The following is a 19039-nucleotide window of genomic DNA, read 5'->3' as shown; positions in this document are numbered from 1 at the left end:
TCTCTCCATCTTTGCATTCTAGTCTCATGCGTTTCTCTCCAAAATCTACGACCTCTATTCCTTGGTCCTAAGTAGTCTCCAAAACTTTCATGCTCTAAATCAAGCATTTCATCTTCCCACTCAGCTAAGGCTTCAAATTGTGTTGGTGTAGGTCTTGGTTCAAGCTTCATCATTTTGTCTCTCAAGTTTCTTAATATCACAAGACTAAAAGTTCCTTCTTCTGGGAAGGCTAACGCACCATAATTTCTGGTATATCTTGCCCAATTCTCTAACCATATACATGTATGGTAGCCATATTTTGCCATGTATGATGGCATTTTCGGCGAAGGAACTATTTTTCCCTCTCTAGTTTCAATTACTTTGTCTTTTTTAATACGTTTTTCAATTTTTTAAACCATGAAGGTTTCTCTTTCTCCATTCCGTAATAAAATTCCATTTTGTTATTATTCTCCTGTTTTTTCAAAAGATCGCACACACTTCCATAAACTGCTTCGTTACACCAGCTTATTGCAGCGCGGTTCACACTATCACACCAATTAGAACTAGATACGTTTCACTAGTGCTCAACCAATTATTTTGCTGCTTTCTCCGATGCACCAATCAGCCCTTACTTTGTCTTGGTCACACGGACCAATCTCAGCGCGACACTTTTGACGTCAGCCCTGCTCCGGCTTCTGCAGCTTCGACTGACCCCTCCTTTACAAAATTTTGACGTCAGCTCTGCTCCGGCTTCTGCAGCTTCGACTGACCCATCCTTTACAAAATTTATCGGCACACTGTATTTACACTTTTATTCAGCAAAATCAGTTAGTTACTACATAAAACCACTCCATTGATCTGTTTCTCTAAAACCAAAAGGAAGACAGCGCTTACCTCTTCTCCACCACATAATGTCTACTATCGCCGATAAAGTAGCACTTCCCTCTACCTTACCCTTCTCTCAAGCTTAGGTTAAATTTTATTACTCTCTCAGGTAGAGTTTTAAGACAGAATATGCAATGATCCCTGTACTCAGACCCAAGATTTCACAGGTTGCCTTTACTATACATTCACCACGTGTACACGTAAAGGTCCCTACATTTGTAACATACGACGATGTCACCACTTTGAAACATACTATGCAATGTGCGACTTCACTTGCCACACTTCCTCTACCTGCAGACAGAGTGACCAGCTTCCCACACTATCCGGAAGCCTTTTCAAGACTACATATAACGCAATACGAACTCAACAAATGTTAGTCCAAAAATTCTATACATCACAATTCTATATTTTCTATTCTACACATCATATATCCTAGTTAACCTATAGCAACCTATGCTCTGCTACCAAGATTTACTGGCGCAGCGGGGCTCCAAAAATTCTTCATAAACCATTACCTTAACCCACGGAGCTACCTACTATTTTCTCACAACTGGGTCCATCATTCCTACCTTGCAATCATTCACACTTTTACTCTGCTCCGAAGATTCAGTAAGGATCTAAATGAGGAGTGCCTAAACAAAACTTTATACATTATTTACAACTGCAGTTTTATTTTAATACCATGGGTTTCCAAAAGAAGAATAAAAAAATAACACCCCACTTTTCATTTATTTTATTTGATCTGCTAGTAAAAGTTAACTGATGGACAACAAGACCTGCTCAATTCTCCATTTATTTAATTTTTATTTAGAGATTATATCTCCTAGCATGATCTATACGTGTTACTAAATGAAAAATAATTCAGTAATGTAATAAATCCTGAAAGAAAAGTTAAATTTCAATAACATTCATTTATTATCATGACAGCTTTGAAAAATATGTTAGAGACATATTACCCAGATATAGAAACGAAGACATCAGCATAGAATGTAATAGTTCCGAACAAAAACCTCTCTGTCTCTCCCTCTCTCTCTCAGGCAGGACTTCGCACCCATTCAAAAGTTAAAGTTCAGAAAAATCCCTGCGCCATAGGGAAAGTTGCGCAGACCGACAGCATCTCGAGGTGCAAAGATCAGGTCAAAAGCGAGCTCCATTCAATGTCCCATATTTCCTCTTTTATACCCTTTTTCACTAACTTATCTATCTAAATGTGTAACTCTTAAGTCCTAGAATGTCTGTGATTGGTCAATTTAGAGTCGGATGAGCATCACCTCATCGTTTTACATTTGAATTTTATGCAGAGTCATCCTCACGTTGCGGCAAACTGGGGTGTCATTGTTCAAAGTTTTACTTCCTTTGAATTGTCCTTTAAATTGTTATATGCTGAACTTTTCCCACAAACCAATATGTTGACTTCACCATCTTTTGGCTTATGCCCCACAAAATGGCCACGTTGTCCTTGACCCATACTGCTCAGTCACAAGCAGCTTGCATCTCTGATCTGGCGCCTGCACACTTCAATCACCATTTCCGAATTTCAGTCAGCATCCATCTTTATTAGCTCGCATAGGCCTCAATTTAGGAACTAATATGAAAACAAACACAAATAAATGTAAATTTACGAAATAAAACCTTTTCTGTTTACCTCCCCCTTTCTAATGATATCAAGGTTAGTATTTACCTAGCTTTAAGCAACATATATGAGTGGTTTGACTTACCAATCTTCATGATTTATGCCACAAATAAATGGACAAATGCACATCCATGCAATTCTCAATTTGATTATAACAAATGCGTACTCTTTATGACACAATATACGACAAATTAGTAAATTATGCTTTGCAAATTCATGCAAATTTGTATCCCACGTGTATTTGTGTGTGGGCATTCTATTCTATGTTGGTTAATTTCAAAACCACACACGTAGTACTTATTACTGTTATGGAAAGTTAATCTCACAAGGGGTATACAAAACTTTTTGTTTCCACCTTACTCCATCACACGTCAGGTTTGCCAGCTCTCAGGTACAGTTCAAGTCTCGTTGCAGGGAGCTCTAAGGTATGATTGGCCACTGCATGGGGTGCCACTTACAGGGTAACATGGAGCTCATGACTGTCAAGTCAAGTCAAGTCAAAGAATTTATATAGCGCACTACATACCCAGAGGGTCTCAAGGCGCTAGGGGAGGGGAGGAGGATGTGCAGGCTCTCACCTCTCACAGTGGTGATAGGTCATTTTACATGGTGACTCTTGTGGGTCATACACTGGCCTTCCACCTGCAGTACTTTATCTAGCAGGTTGCTCAGGTGTTCTGCTTTGAGTCTGGCTGGGCCATACAGCATTGTTTCCAGTTTTGATGTGGCTGAGCAGCGGTAAGTACCTCCTGTGAGCATGTGCGCACAATGTTGCAGACTCACAGGGCAAGACAGGCTCTAAGAATTTGAGACAATCGACCTCCTTGTCAGCTGCGCACAGACATCTTGTCAGAAGACGTATGGATTTAGTCCAAATCCTTTAAAGGAAGAGTACCTTGAATTGTGCGTTTGCGTCTCTTCGTTCTACACACAGGTGTGAGGAGCCTCTTAAAGGCAAAAGGCAAACCCACAAGAGTGCAAAAGGGTTTGCTTACATTCAGCCCCTAGGATAGTTAGTATTTTCAAGAGCCCAATCAAATTAAAAACGAGCGTCAAACTTAGAGGAAACCAATCCTTGTATTGTGGATTTCTGTTTCTCGTAGCCACATCTCCAGGACAACCATTTGGGGGTGAAGCTGGTACCTTGCCTCTTGTGTAGCGCAAATAGATGGTTCCAGTCCCAGAGCAAAAACAGGAGAGTTGAATTGGGTCATATCCAAATCCTTTCTATGAAAGGGTGGACCATTTGTCCATGCCAAATGGTCCTTATCTCAGTGTTGCTGTTTTACAGGTAGGTCACACATTGGCCAGCCAGAGCACAAAGGAAACTGCCTGGAAATGTGTATCGGAAGCTAGACAAGGATATTAGCATTGCAATGAATTCCAAAAAGGAGCATTGAAGTGAGCCCCGATGGGAAGAAGGGGAGACAGCTACCACTGACTAACTCTAACCACATGCAGCACACTACAACTACAGTAGGAGGTTCATACATATGTGGTGGGAAACTTCAGCCTGGGTATTCCAACTTACATGTACCAAAGTACTTGCATGCACACTCAAAATATACTCTGGGGAATGAGACGGGCCAGTTACAATTTTTTACCCAGAGCAGTGCTTTAAATGGGCCGGTACTCACCGGTACCGGCACTTCTGCATTTTCTGGCTGTCAGTACCGGCACTTCTCTCTAACCAGGGAGAGTACCGGTACACTAATAGACGGCACTGCAGGCTCTGTCTAGGTAACTTTTCTAGCACATGGTAGATGCTGGCCTGCTTCTCATGAGCTTGTAAGCGCAGTAGCCTTTTGCAGAGTCTGTGCTGGAGAGTCCAGCGGCGTCCATTTGAATGCCCTGAGATTGCAGGGGTCTGAGAGGACTTGCCTTGCGTCATGCTGTGATTAACAGTGCAGGGTCTAGACAGACTCTGTACCATCGATAAGAGACAACGCCCATTCAGCTGAAAGTGCTTTAGCCTCCTCCCTCCTCCCCTCTCCATCAGGTGTGTAAATGATGTCCCTCGATTCACCATTACACTGCGTTTGACAGGGGAGGGCCCTATGCTATTAATCACATTCACACTATTGTGTGAATTTGGGCAAACACAGGTATGGAGGCAGCACACTGACAGTGGCAATTCAGAAAGCCATGGGAGGCAAGGAGTTTAAATGGCTTTAACACCACCTGAGACTTTGTGTGAGTGTTTGCTTATGTCTGTGTGCTTGCCAACTTGTATGTGCCTGTTTTTGTGTGTGAGAAAAGTGAGAGAAAGAGGAAAAGAATCGGGACATTTTCAGGAGATATTTTAAAGGGAATGTCTGGAAGGCTTTTGTGTGTGTGTGTGTGTGTGTGTGTGTGTGTGTGTGTGTGTGTGTGTGTGTGTGTGTGTGTGTGTGTGTACACACTTGAGAGTATATAGTATTTTGCCTAAGTTCAACAAATAACAGTATGGCATTAAAAAGCAGCAAATATTACAAAACAACGAACTATTAACATACCATCCAGGATGGCTTTCATTTTGTGTAATGAGGTTATCTGTTTTGTTTACATAAACACATTTCTCATGTGTTTTGATGTGTGCTGCAACTTCTACAGAAGTCAATATATATCATCATAACCTGCTCTTCGCCCCCCCCAGCCCCGCCCACATTCCACACCTCTAGCTTATATTAATGAGTACCTGCACTTATTTTTTCCCATTTAAAGCACTGACCAGGAGAGCCACTATCCAGTCCCCGTGTGAGATCGCGCAAGAAATCATTGTCCACACCTCTTTTAGGAGCAAGAAAGGCCACTTTATTTTAGGACAGGTGCATCATAATTTCATGAACACATTCATTATTTATTTATTTACATAAATCAACTCTACAGTGAGCCTACGAAACCTAAATCCCAAAACCCCGAACAAACTCCTGCCTACTACCCCTAGACCTACCCAACGAGCTACCCTTCAGGATGGCCAACCCGCTCCAGGCTGCCCACCCCCACTAGCAAAAACCCGCCTCCAAAAAGAACAAAGGCACCCGTCCTAACAGTGGCAAACCTACAAAACGAAGCAGCGCCTAGAGCACCGCAAAATAAAAAACCCACAAAATAAATAAAAAAGAGGGAGGGTGGGTGGGGCAAAACAAACCTCCCTTCTAGCCTCCCGCCACGCAGTTCCCAACCGCCAGCCTGTCTCCCTTATATCCCCTCCGCTAATCAGTCCCCACCTGATTCCTGATTCTCGCGCGAACCTACCCAGGAAGAGACCGGCTCGCGCCTGGCTCTCCCTAGGTCCCCCCTCGCGCAAGAAATCATTGTCCACACCTCTTTTAGGAGCAAGAAAGGCCACTTTATTTTAGGACAGGTGCATCATAATTTCATGAACACATTCATTATTTATTTATTTACATAAATCAACTCTACAGTGAGCCTACGAAACCTAAATCCCAAAACCCCGAACAAACTCCTGCCTACTACCCCTAGACCTACCCAACGAGCTACCCTTCAGGATGGCCAACCCGCTCCAGGCTGCCCACCCCCACTAGCAAAAACCCGCCACCCAGGAAAACCTTTAGCGTTTTCCTGCCCCACCTAAAAATGGAAAGGAAGGAGCACACCACAACTGCACCTGAAGAACTTTGCTAATCAAATCCCTGAGTTCCAGAAGGTAAAAAGAGATGCCCAAAGCAGATAGATGCACACCGTCCTCACAAAATAAATGATGTTCAGAGACTTTTAAATGGTAATGATCCAGACTGTATATACCCAAATTGTGACAAAACAGTCGCATTGTTCTATTAACTTTCCTTCGAGCCTTTTCCAGGGCGTAATGGTTCCTCGCCCCACACCATTGCAAACGAGGCACAAACTCAGTCCATATCAGCATGGTGCTCACCCATGTGGTTTTGATGATTTCCAGGTCTTGCTTCATCAATTTTAACAAAGTCAAACCAGAGAGAGAAACTAAGTCATTCTCGCCCAAATGCAGTACCAGGAGATCCGGAGGGCCCCCCAAACACTGTGAAACCAAAGCAGCCAAGGCGGGAAAAAGCCCACCCCAGCGCATGCCCCCTGTTCCATGCCAGGAGACTTCGTGTGTCATGCTGTTTAGACCAAGTGATCTCCCACAAAGCTGACTGGCAGCGGCTAAAGCTGCCCGTTTAACAAAAGAGTGCCCCAGTATCCACACCCTCCGTTTGGATCCGGCGACTGATGGCCAAGGACCTAGGAGAAAAAGAAATGTTAGACAGGCAAAAAGGTACTATTTTCTCACATATTTTTCACAGCACTTGGAACGCCAACGACCAATGCGACGAATTTGTGACCAATCCCACCCCAACCGAGCGGCCTCCGTCGCCGCACCAATTCTGAATGAATGGGTACCAAATTGAACAGGATTCTTCCCCAGGCGCAACAAAACCTTGCGTAATACAGCCAACAATTGAGATGCAACTATGGGACTACCATCAGCATGACAAAAAATGGGCCCCTGGAGAAAATGTTGGGAGGACACAAACACTTCCCATTCTCCCACCGGGCAACATGCAGAGACACCACTCCTGCCAAGGAACACCCACTTACCCCTCCCCATCTGGTCTGTTTTGGACGCCCTCAGCCACAACCTCACTCTGTCACTTTCCAACACCACCTCACTGCTGGTCATACCTACCCTGCCCCGCAACCCCAGCAACTCTGATGCCCGAAATGCCCCAAAGAACAACCAGACAAAACACAAACGAAATTTGGCACACTCAAAAGCATCATGGCAACACACCTCCAATTCCGGCAACATCAACTGGAGCAACTCAAAAGTCACTGGCTGCCGGAGCTGCTGACCACCAGCCCGAAGCCTAGCCAAACCTTTCAACACCTTTCGAACCAACACCCCCCCAACCGGATCCCTCCCCCACCAAAGCTGCCCATAAAAAGAAACCCCAGCCAACTTGCCAGAAATGGTAGTGGGCGATAGGCCCTTGTCCGCCAAATGTAAAACAAACTGCAAGATGCATTGTTCATCCGACAAACCGGCCCTGAGCGGCCCCGTCAAATCCTTACCAAACTGCAGAAACCCATTCCAGGCCTTCACATAACCCCGCCTTGTGGAGTCAGCCACTGAATTTTCGACCAATTGATGAACCCTCAATCCCCCAGGTCCCATACGTACTGTGGGATCGCTGTTGGTTCCAGGTCCGCCCCAGGAGCTAACTTGCGGAATTCGGACCACTGAAAGCGAGACAAAGAGTCAGCGATGCAATTAGAAGTACCAGGAACATGCCGTGCTTTAAAGACAATATTTAATTGCAGACACCGCAGCATGAATGCGCGCAGGAGCCGCAAAACATGCAAGTCGAGAGCCTTTTGGTGATTGACAAGGTGTACTACTGCCAAATTGTCCACATGGAACAAGACGGAGCGATTCTGAAACTCCTCCCCCCATAGAGACAGAGCAACCAGCAGCGGGAAGAGCTCCAGAAACGCTATGCTGCGACCCTGTTCCTTCCAGTGCGCCGGCCAGCCGGCCGCGCACCATCGACCTTCCCAAAATACGCCGAAGCCGTGAGCCCCCGACGCATCCGTGAACAACTGGACTTGCCACACCATGTCCTCATCCGCAAAAAACAAGGACACGCCATTGAACTCCTGCAGGAAACGAAGCCAGACAGTCAAATCTGCACGCACAGCGGTGGTAATACGCACCCGATGATGGGGAAGGCTTGCGCCGGACATGGAAAGCCCCAGACGTCTACAGAACGTCCTGCCCGCCCGAACAACCCGGCAAGCAAAATTGAGGTACCCCAAAAGCTTCTGGACGGTCCTCAAAACAACTTTCCGCTCCCCCAACACCAGATGAATGAAGGCAGACATTTCCTTCACTTTAGCCTCAGGCAATCTCGCCACCATGGACAAAGTGTCAATTTCAATCCCCAAGAAAGTCAGGGACGTACAGGGACCTTCTGTCTTATCCGGTGCCAATGGAACGCCCAATTCCTCCGCCATAGCCTGAAAGATGGTCAAAGCCGACTGACACTGCCCAGAGTGACCCTCCCCAATGAAAAGAAAATCATCAAGGTAATGACAGACCAGGACGTGGCCACTAACCAAAGTGAAGCGCCACTGCAGAAATGTACTGAATGTCTCAAAAAGGGAGCATGACACTGAACAGCCCATGGGCAACACCCTATCCACGTAGAAACTACCATCAAAATGCATTCCCAACAGACTGAAATCCCAAGGATGGATGGGCAATAGCCGGAAGGCCGACTGAATGTCGCTCTTCGCCAGCAAAGCCCCAACACCAGCCGTGCGCACGAGCCGTAAGGCATCGTCCACTGAAGCATAATTGACAGTTGAGTCAGCTGGATCAATAAAATCATTAATGGATGCACCTTCGGGCCAGGACAGGTGATGGATAAGACGAAACTCCCCTTCCGCCTTCTTGGGTACCACACCCAGGGGTGATACAATCAAGTCAGGCAGAGGACAAGTCAAAAAAGGACCAGCAATCCTACCCGCTGCAAGCTCGGCATCCAGCTTTTTCCGCACAACATGTGGACTCTCCTTCGCAGACTTCAAATTGTCCGACCACCTGCCCACCCTGGGTCCCTGATACCCAATCCGAAACCCAATTCTGAAACCCCAAGACAAAATCTTAGCAGCCTCAAAATCAGGATACTCCACCAGCCAGAGATCGAGAACATCTTGCCTAATAGGAGTAGGAGCCCTTGTAAACAGACTGCTGCGGCTGTCCCCTACCCCCTGAACCCCTTTCCTTGATCACCCAATCGCTGTCCAGGAAAACACTGGGTGAGCGCATGCTTCCCCCCACACTGCGAACACTCATGCTTGTACCTGCAAGCTGGTCTGTTACAAGAACCCCTGTTAAAATGCCAGCATGTGCCAGAGGCGGACGATTGACCTCTGACCCAAACCCCGCCCCAGACTGAGCGGGGCGAGCTGAAAAGGGCCGATAATACACCGGCTGCCCGCTAGCCGTGTGGGTCGTAGCAGGCGGATTCGCCGATGCCATCCATTGCAGCCATAATTTGGAATCAACCTCACCCCACGAACGCTCAGGAAAAGCGCTCATGCGCGCCCTGAACTCGTCATCATAGGACAACCAGGCAAAGCCGCCAAAGTAACTGTGAGCCTTGCGTATGACATCTGCATATTTAAACATGTCTATGGCCTTCTCTGGATGACGTTGGCAATAAACGCTGGCATAAATAAGAAAGGCCGAAGTCCAATTCTCTATTGACTTCGGAACACGAGGCCTCCGAGCCAATTCTAATTCCTCCTCCTTTGACCCTTCCTTAGCCTGGACATCCCTATGTAGAAGCCGAAAAACATCCACAAATGCACCAGACCATATGAGATTTTTTGTTTTTTCAGACAAATGGGACCCCAAAGGCATCCCCACCCCAGAATAAGGCAATTTTTTCGGTAGGATACTATCCTCCGTGACCCGTGTAGCAGCCACCCCGCCATCCCCTGCTGCAGAAACCTCCTTTGCAACTTGCACAGTAGAAACATTCGAAATTACAGGCCGCTCAAGCCTCGGTGCCAGAGCGACTCGCTCAACCACAACCCCATCACCCGTACCAATAGATCTTGTACTCTTAACAGGGAGACTCTCCCTAGGTTGCCACACAGACCACCACCCATCCTTACCTCTCGGCAACTGCTCCGACTGTTGGTGAACCGCCTGTGAGAAGGTCCAGACCTCACTGCCCCTCGTACAGCTGCATGGTCCGCACGAGACTCCTGCAAAACACGAGAAACAGTGGGTTGCCCCAACCCACCCCCTTGGGCCCGTGCTGCCAAAAGCCCAACATCTTTGTCTCTCAATTCCCCTTCTTCCAAATCATCATCACGAAAACTCCCACAGAAAGCTTCATCAGAAAATGCAACTTGATCACTGCCACTTGGCATAGCCCCATCACCAATACCCCCATCATAAAACTGCCAGTCAATGTTCTGAAAGCTGTGTGCACTGAAAGCTGTAGAAGAGCTATCCGCTCCAGACAGCCCTCTTGTAAGCCCACCACTGGAAACAGCCGTGTGGACAGTTCCCGGGCCCGTAGAAACAGCCAACAGCCGCCCAGCCGAAGGCGCAGATTGAAAACTGCGGCCGCTCGAGCCAGACAAGGAAGAGGTCCCAAAAACATTCTCCCCTAAAGCGGAACCGCAATCACCCCCCAATGGACTACCCACCGACGCCAGACCAAGGACACCCCCCGACCCAGTCTCAGGACCACCCAGGAGGCCACCTGGCCGACCCCTAGGGACCGGGAACAGAGCCTGACCATTGGCCGGGGGCGCCCCCCTGTGTAACAAACCCTTCCCACCAGGAGCCATGGACGTGGAGGGGGCAGGCCGGGGGCCAGGCACACCGGTGACCGCAGGCTTGGTGGCCGTGGGGAGCAGCATGCTAGGTGCAGCACCCGCAGAAACAACAACAGGAGCAGGGGGCGGGGCCTCAGGGGGGGGGTGTGCCGGCAGCGCGGCAGAATGGGGCCCAATATCAGCGCCGCCCAATGGTGGGGGGCCAACAGTGTGGAGGGGCGCAGGACCGGGCCCCGGCGTGGCGGGGGAGAGCAAGAAACATTGACCATTGAGCCACAGGTATGGGGAAACCCCTTCCGGCAAAGGGGGCACAGTCATTAAGGAGTCTACAGGCACCGCAGCAGGGGGAGGGGTCTGCGAGTGCCCGTGTAAATCCAGGCTCCGCCCCCGCTTTGGCTTGGGGCCCGCCTGCGGCTTCCCCGACTTCCCCGGGGCCAGTCCGCCCGAGCGCGGAGCCTGCCGGCCCACGGAATGCCCCCGCCGCCCCCCGGGCGCCCCGCATGAACCAGCACTGAAGAACGGTAAATCACATACCTGCTGGAGGGCGCCCGGGTCACCCGGCGGGGGCTCCACAGCTGCGGCGGGCAAAACAAGCGAGGGCCCGTCCTCCGGCATGGCCGCCTCGCCGTCTACCTCATCCTCCAGGCCTGGGGACAAGCACGCCTCCACCGCCCTGGAAATGCCCTCCGAAGCCTTGCGAGGGGGGCGGGCCATTCCGACCCACGCCTCCGCCGGGACACCCGGCCGCAGCAGGTCTTCGCGCCCGGCCTCGCAGAGTATCTGCACGGCCCTTCGGACCTCCGCCGCTTCCTCCATGGAGCCAAAGAAAACAAGGTACACCAAGCGCGCCGCAAAACAAACCTCCCTTCTAGCCTCCCGCCACGCAGTTCCCAACCGCCAGCCTGTCTCCCTTATATCCCCTCCGCTAATCAGTCCCCACCTGATTCCTGATTCTCGCGCGAACCTACCCAGGAAGAGACCGGCTCGCGCCTGGCTCTCCCTGGGTCCCCCCTTCTGATAAAAAGGGCCGCAGAAGAACAACCTCATGTATTGACTTAAAACAATGGGTGAAAGAATTCCTGTTAACCAGTCCTCTCGATTCAGCAAGTAAACACTCTTTAAGCTAACACAGTCATATATTAAATTAGAGCAACAGAAAAGAAGTTTAAGAATAATTGATTAATTATGAATATATCCACGAATTTAAAAACTATGCAGAAACCTCCTATTCTAATGTACTACAAGTGGGGGTGCACTCGGAAATGAAGTCAAGTAGACTGTAGGTAGTATCAAAAAATGCTTTATTTCAAATTTCGTTATTTCATATGGATTTTCTATAGTAAGCAACGTTCAGCCAACACATTTCATTCCCTCAAGGGAAACTTCATCAGGGCTGAAAATGACATGTAAAAGAACACAAATCAAAACATGGATACCAACCAATACCAACAAAATTGTGTTACAAAAACGGCACAAGGCTCAAACACAAACGCACATCTATTATAATGGAGAGGTTACACACATGACAAATACACACATTTAGAAATTGGACGGTGATTACCGTAGTACTTAAAGCTTAAAAACACATTAATATGTACAGGTTAAAAAACAGCAAAAGACATGTAATATTGAAACATGGCACCACAAAATACACCCATTACGTGAGTGAGGTGATTACATTCATATGTATGCATCAAATCACATGCATGAAAGGCATATGGCAGGGCCAGGGCACACCATATCTCCAGGAACTAAAGGGTGGATGGAGTTTAGTGTCGTTTACTTCGTTACTTAAGAATTCACAAGTATAATGGATAGGCAGGTAGCAGGGTTCGATTGGGATTCAAAATCGGCCCGGGCACGCTAAAAAACAAGTGGCCCACATTTGCATATTGCCTTTTCCTCAAAACACTGCTTCGGCGAAATTTTATTTAAAAAAAGGGATACAAAAAATGGACGAATTTTGGTGACTGAAAACCAAGTGAGGCCACTTCTGCTGAGGCCCCCTACCCAGCTAGGTATGCATACATTGATGGGCCGGCCCTGGAGAGAAAGAAAGTGACACCTCTGCCTGTTGCTAAATGTGAGGTAATGGACGCCCATCTGCCTCCTGAAAGGCCACTCAGACGCCCACTGGGCCGCTGGCTGTATAAGAACAACAGCGACACCGCCTAAATCTGCCACCCGCACTGCTCCAAAAAGCATCCCACAGTTTGAACTCGGCACCGGCCCCTCGGGCATTGCCCGAGTACCCGAGTTACCAATCCGACGCTGGCAGGCTGTGCTCTGTGGCTGATACTACACTAAAATAGCCAGGTAACCCATAAGAAATGCGCACCTCATAAAGTCATCGAGTGCAAACCAAAATTGAACTGTACTATTAGTCATTTTCTCCAGTGTATTGAGCTGGAAGCCCTTGAAGTTCTTACAGGCATAATAAGGCCTGCATGTTGCGAACCTGATGTTTTTAATGTTCACTTTGATTGTGGTTTTGTACTCTGATTTTGTGCACAATGTTATTCGTAAATTATACAATTTCATTACTTTTTATATATACACTGCTAAAATGTTTCATAACTGTGTAAATTACACAGATGTCGGAAGTGACGTGTTGCACGCTATCTAAAATGTACAATAAATTACTATTCCCAGCCAATTCGCTTTGCCACAATTCTCATAGTTTCTTTTCGTCGCCTTCAGTGACAACCACACAGGAAACCCTAGCGAAGCAGAAATCTAACTGCTGGCCTTTCAGGGAAGTTGTATGATGACTGACCCCCACTTGCCACTGCTGCGCCTGTGTGTTGGGAAATACATCCCTGTCAGCGGAGCACGCTGCCCGCAAGTGAGCAATCCACCACGCAAGGCGTGGCCACGCGCAGCTGCGTTAGTGTGCCACGCAGAGGAAGAACACAGGAGGAAGTAGAGCAGATCACAACCAGCGAAAAGCAGAATGGACGGGAGAAATGGTGAGCAGCAGACACAAAAATTGTCGAAAGCAAACATGGGCTCGTCCGCTTCTGTGTTGTCTGGATCAGTTGTCTTGAGACGTTTGGATTAATCTTTCTCTTTCGGCCACAATCCGTTGACACTGCAGACATTCAGAACACTTCACTCTGCTAGCTGAATAATTCTCTTATTATTTTTTTTACTCCTGACCATGCAGCTCTGCGAGTCAGAGACATTTTAAGGCATGGATAAAGTAGGCCATTGCCCCGTGTCGACGCCTTGTAAGCGACCGTGGTAAAGTGATTTCTCATTCTCGCCGTTGTCTCTGCAGCTCAGCCTCGCTCGACCTCTCTCGACTGTTCCTACCTCACCACTCTACTCAGGTACCTCTTTTCCCTCCTCACTTATCTCTTGCTCTATCATCTTTCCGACGTACTCTCTCCATACCTGCCCTGTCCACTTTATATGGAATGAGAAGTGACGGTGGCACATGCTGGGAATTATGTGGAATGGGAGATGAAGGTGGGACATGGACGGTATTTAGTTAGAATGTGAGGTGATCCATCCCGAATGTAGAGTTAGGACGGGGCGGGACCATTGCTGTAGAATAGTAGCAGGGAGCTGTGCACTAAAGTTTGAAATGCGCATGTCTCTTAGGCCAGCCGTCTTGCTCCGGCAAGCCACATATGCACATTTTAAACCTCTCTAACCGAGATGTCCTAGACAGCTGGGTTAGAGAAAGCTCAGGCCTCTAGTGCTCTTGAGAGTGAGGAGTGAGGCTGCTCCATCCAATACGGGCGCTTCTTTCATGCTGGTTAGCAGTATGGATGCACTACCATGATTGGTTAGGGGACTGACTTGGTCCCATTTTGGGGCCTGCCTCTAGGAAAGAAGACCCGAGCTAGGAGGACGTCATGCACCAAGCCAAGAAAGTAAGTCTATTTTTTTTTGTGCTCCCGCTCATCATCCTTGTTTCATGCCAGTCGTCACTGCCTCCCTTCTTTCACTCTGTAATATCTCACCTCCATAACTGCCCTCCCCCTCCCAACCTCATTTCATGAAAGTTCTTTTTCATTCTACCCTTGTGTTTTTCTTAATTTCTGCTGCCTTTTCGCCTCAATATCACTTTCTACACTGTCGCCTTGTTCTCTTTTCTACTTCATGACAAGGTCTTGCACAAATCCATTGAATACATGTTTGGCCTCTGCTCCGCTATAGCCTCTGATCTGGGTTTTACAGGTGACTGCCTGGGACCAGTTTCAATCGCTATGGCAATTACTCTTTTCAAACCCCTCCCAGAGGAAGAGACCACACAGAGCTAAACCCAGGGAGACACTTCAAACAAATTCTTAGCAAAATCAGGGCAAAACAGGTCATGGGTTGGTTGTGTTCTGGTTCAAGGAGGACCTCGATTGACAGTTTCGCTCGACTGTTCCAAACTCAGGTGGCATGGTGGATAATAGTATAATGGTCTGGCATGCTACCCCAAGTGATTGCCAGTGGTTAGACCTTGCTATCTCCTCTGTCCCACTTGTCTAACCTCCTCTAGAATCCTAACAAGGTAATAGGGCAGTAGGCTATGGCCAGGCCAGGTGCCGTAACCCTTGCCACCACTAAGTGGTTGTTTGATTCTCTTGTATTTATGTAGTGCTTGATAAAAGCACTAATGTGCCGTTAATTGAATTGATGTAGCTACATTTTAGTCACACCTGAAATTTTAGGTGTTTGCACATTTTATGATAAAGCACTCTTCAGGAGCCATAATTAAATGCCAGTTGTTGGAGCAATTGTTGACCTTCTTTACAATCCGGAACATGTGTACAGAAATTTGGCATGCTCAATGGCAGGCGTAAACCATTTTTAGGTCTCAGCCTGCGAAAGACTGCGCCAATGCGCAGTCGAGTTGGCAAGATTTAATGAGATAGAGGGATTTTCACTAGCGAGGTTAACCCCCGCCCCTCTTGTCCATTGGCTGGCGTCACCGTTCATGGTAAACGGTTGCCAGACATTGGAGAAGAGGTCCCAGTGATGTTCTTCTTTATCTTTAAGCCCCGTCCTTTTCAGACTGGGCTCCTTGACTTCCTTCTGCTGTAAAAGATTTGTTATCTTTATGGGGCCTGCCCCATAAAGATTAGAAACCTTTTACAGCAGAAGGAAGTCGGGGGAAGAGAAAAGTCTCACCCACTACTCCCACACCCATGTCTGTGAGTGAGTGTGAGCACAAAAGATTTTCTGTTGCACCTTCTGACAATATGAGGGGCCTTTGCCCCCCTGGTCATCTTCTGAAGCCCCTCCAGGTGCTCCCTGGAGCAGGCTGGGGTCTGACCGAGGCCCAAAGGCATTGATGGTTCAGGAGAGATCGGGGAGGGATAGCTGGCCTCCCCGGAGTTTCTTTGCGTGTATTTAATGTTTGCATATTCGGCAGGTGTAAAATTCCTCCCAGGACACTTGTGATCACAGCGGCCTCTTTGTGGCGTGCTCGGCTGGTCGGTGCGTGGAGCGTGTCCCATGTCTTCGGGCCGCAGTGGAGTTTAGGGGTCCCCTAACCTACGCACGTCTGTCTCTCCTGTGCCGGTGCACCTCTCACCCGGCTGGCAGCTGAGGCGAGGCTCTCACCCTCCAACCCGTCATGGGTTAACCCTGCCTGGGAGGGGAGGAGTGTGCTCGGCACTGCCCCCCTGCTCCTCTCCCATTGCACAGTGTGGCACAGCGTGCTCGGGGCTGCTGAGTGAGAGGTGCCTCAGACTTCAGCAGCCCCACACAGGCATGGCAGAGGAGAGATGAAGGTGTCCGTTTGCAACGTGACCCTCTGTCCCCTCCCCAAGACCCCCCCCCCCTGGAGTTCCCGGTCTAGGAAGCCGCTGGCCTGGAGACGGTGCAAGGTAGGCATCAGCCACTTAGAGAACGACCTGTTTGACTTTTTGTTTGGCTAGCGCTCCGTGATCGTGGAAGATGCTTTAAAGTGCTTATTTGTGTCAGTAGCTAACAGATCTCACGGTTTCTGTAACGTGTAGCAGTACTAATTTATGAAGCAAAGGAACTGGCGATAGATAGCTGCCCCACACTGTTTCAGATGCCAGTGAGGTGGCGTTGCATTTCAGAGATTGAAGTCACCCCATGCCAAGTGCTAATAGTGCTGCACGTTGGTTCCCATGTGTACCTTTTGCATTCTGCTTCCTGTGGTTTTACATGCACTATTAAAAAAGCAGGACTACAAGTACCAGAAAGCAAGTTTAAACCTCAGGACTGCTAGTACCAATATCATGACTGTCTTATCTCCTGCGTCTTGCTAGACTTGTTTTTTGTGTCTCTGCTTTTGTTCCTTCCACATACCACAGTGGCAGGCTGTAGGCAAACTACCCAGCGGGTTCTCCCATTCCCCGGCACTATGTTTGTGTTAAAAATGAGAGCTAACGAGAACAGCATGGCTGGCGTGTTTGTTTTGATGACAAAAAACACATTTTTACTGCTGCCTGTCTTGGTTTGCAGCAGCCCCCTTGCTTTCTTCTGCTTTCCTGCCCGGTGGAGTTGTTAGCCCCGTGCGCTCCTTTTACTGTGTGGGGTTTATTTACCATATAAAGCCATGCACCCTGGTAACTCATACTTCTATAGGGAGCAGAGCACCCGGGACTCAAGCAGGGTGCACACGGGCTATACACCGACCACCACCCCCCCACCCCTCCCCGCGGCCTGCTCGGGATGGTGACCTTCAGAGGGAGATTGACGTGGATTAGGGGATTTGGCCAATAAGACATTTACTTGGCTTGTGTTCTTTAGGAAACCTGCATTCCGCCTTTTCCCCTTGTCTTGCATTTATTTGTGTCCATTTGAGCTTCCTTGAAGCCACGAGACAAAACAAACACAGCTCGCAGCACTGCCAGTCTGATCTGCCCCGTGGGCTTAAGCCGGTTCAGAGGTGACCTGGTTCACCCAGGCTCTAATGGCTGAAACTTTACTTTGTTAATTTGGAAGTTCCAAATGTGTAAAATACTACAAAAACTGTTATTTAGACCAGGAAAATAGGTTGGCAGTGAAGGAACCGGTATAGAAACCCGCTGCTTGAATTATTCCTAAGGTTGTCTATAAAGCGCTTTAACATAACTTTTTATATGCGATTATTTTAACCCAAGTAAAATTTGTACTTATTTTAACAACATTTAACAGAATAAATGGCCGTCTTTGTAGAGATTTGAAACTGTAACCTGTGGTTCTCGTCAGCGAGTGCTTAGCTCGCTGAGCTACCTAATTCGGTAGTCCAGGCTTTTTCCTTTAGAGAGCCGCTGTTGGTGCCCAGGTGTAGCAGCCACTTACATTCATTAAGGGGGTTCTTCTGTTTGCTGCCTGTTTCACATTACAGCCTGCATATCTTATCTGTGATTTGTGTTTAAATGTGCGCTCTTGCGACAAAGTTGTAAACCTGATTGATTTGTTTTCTCTGTCTGAAGTTTTTTACACGTCATTGTTTGTCTTTGATGTGATTTGCGGCCTTTGAGACCTGCCCGGGCCCCCTGCCCTGTATCTCCTGGCCCCAGGCCTCTGCAGACAGTTCACAGGGGCGCCTGTGTCTCTCAACAATAGCCTCAAAAGGATCCCCCGTGGGAGGCAAACAACAACGAAACGTAATATAGTTGTCTGGCGGCCGCGCTTCCGACCACAAGATGGAAATGTGAGCATGTACCGGGTGATGTCACTTAGTGAGGTGCCCCCCCATCCGTGTCTTGAGTGGTGCAGACGTGTGAGACATGGGTGTCTGACTCTGGGCTACTATGGGGGCAGTGTGCAGGGCTGCGCAGGGTTCAGCTGCTAATCCCAGGTGCTAAGCCAAGGTAGATCCTATCTGATCCTGGCTGCTGCCAACGCTCAGTGTCTCGCCTTTGTTCTTGTCAGTGGCTCTGTGTGTGGCTCTGTGTGTGTGTGTGTGGCTCTGTGTGTGTGTGTGTGTGTGTGGCTCTGTGTGTGTGGCTGTGTGTGTGTGTGTGTGGCTCTGTGTGTGTGCGTGTGGCTCTGTGTGTGTGTGTGGCTCTGTATGTGTGTGTGTGGCTCTGTGTGTGTGTGGCTCTGTGTGTGTGTGGGGCTCTGTGTGTGTGTGGCTCTGTGTGTGTGGCTGTGTGTGTGTGTGTGTGTGGCTGTGTGTGTGGCTCTGTGTGTGTGTGTGGCTGCAAATGCAATAGGTCTCGCATTTGCGAGAGATTAAGCTATTGGCATTGTAAATGACAATGCCATTTATTTATCTGTTTTCAACACCAACACATAAATAAAAATGTTGTC

General features: G+C 48.2%; 1 protein-coding gene across 1 annotated transcript in view; it reads left to right on the top strand.

The window, feature by feature from the left end:
- Positions 1–13734: 13734 nt before the first annotated feature.
- The window catches only part of LOC147733239 (malignant fibrous histiocytoma-amplified sequence 1 homolog), a 196805-nt gene continuing 191500 nt past the window's right edge, over positions 13735–19039 (top strand). Inside the window, exon 1 of the mRNA XM_086957801.1 lies at positions 13735–13791. Within this exon, the coding sequence (XP_086813927.1) occupies positions 13776–13791 (16 nt within the window). The 5' untranslated portion in view covers positions 13735–13775. The remainder of the gene's footprint in view (positions 13792–19039) is intronic.

Source organism: Lissotriton vulgaris, chromosome 2_1 (genome assembly GCF_964263255.1).
Source record: "Lissotriton vulgaris chromosome 2_1, aLisVul1.2, whole genome shotgun sequence".
Taxonomy (NCBI): domain Eukaryota; kingdom Metazoa; phylum Chordata; class Amphibia; order Caudata; family Salamandridae; genus Lissotriton; species Lissotriton vulgaris.
Note: the sequence above shows the minus strand (reverse complement) of the source record. Positions and strands in the feature narration are given on the sequence as shown.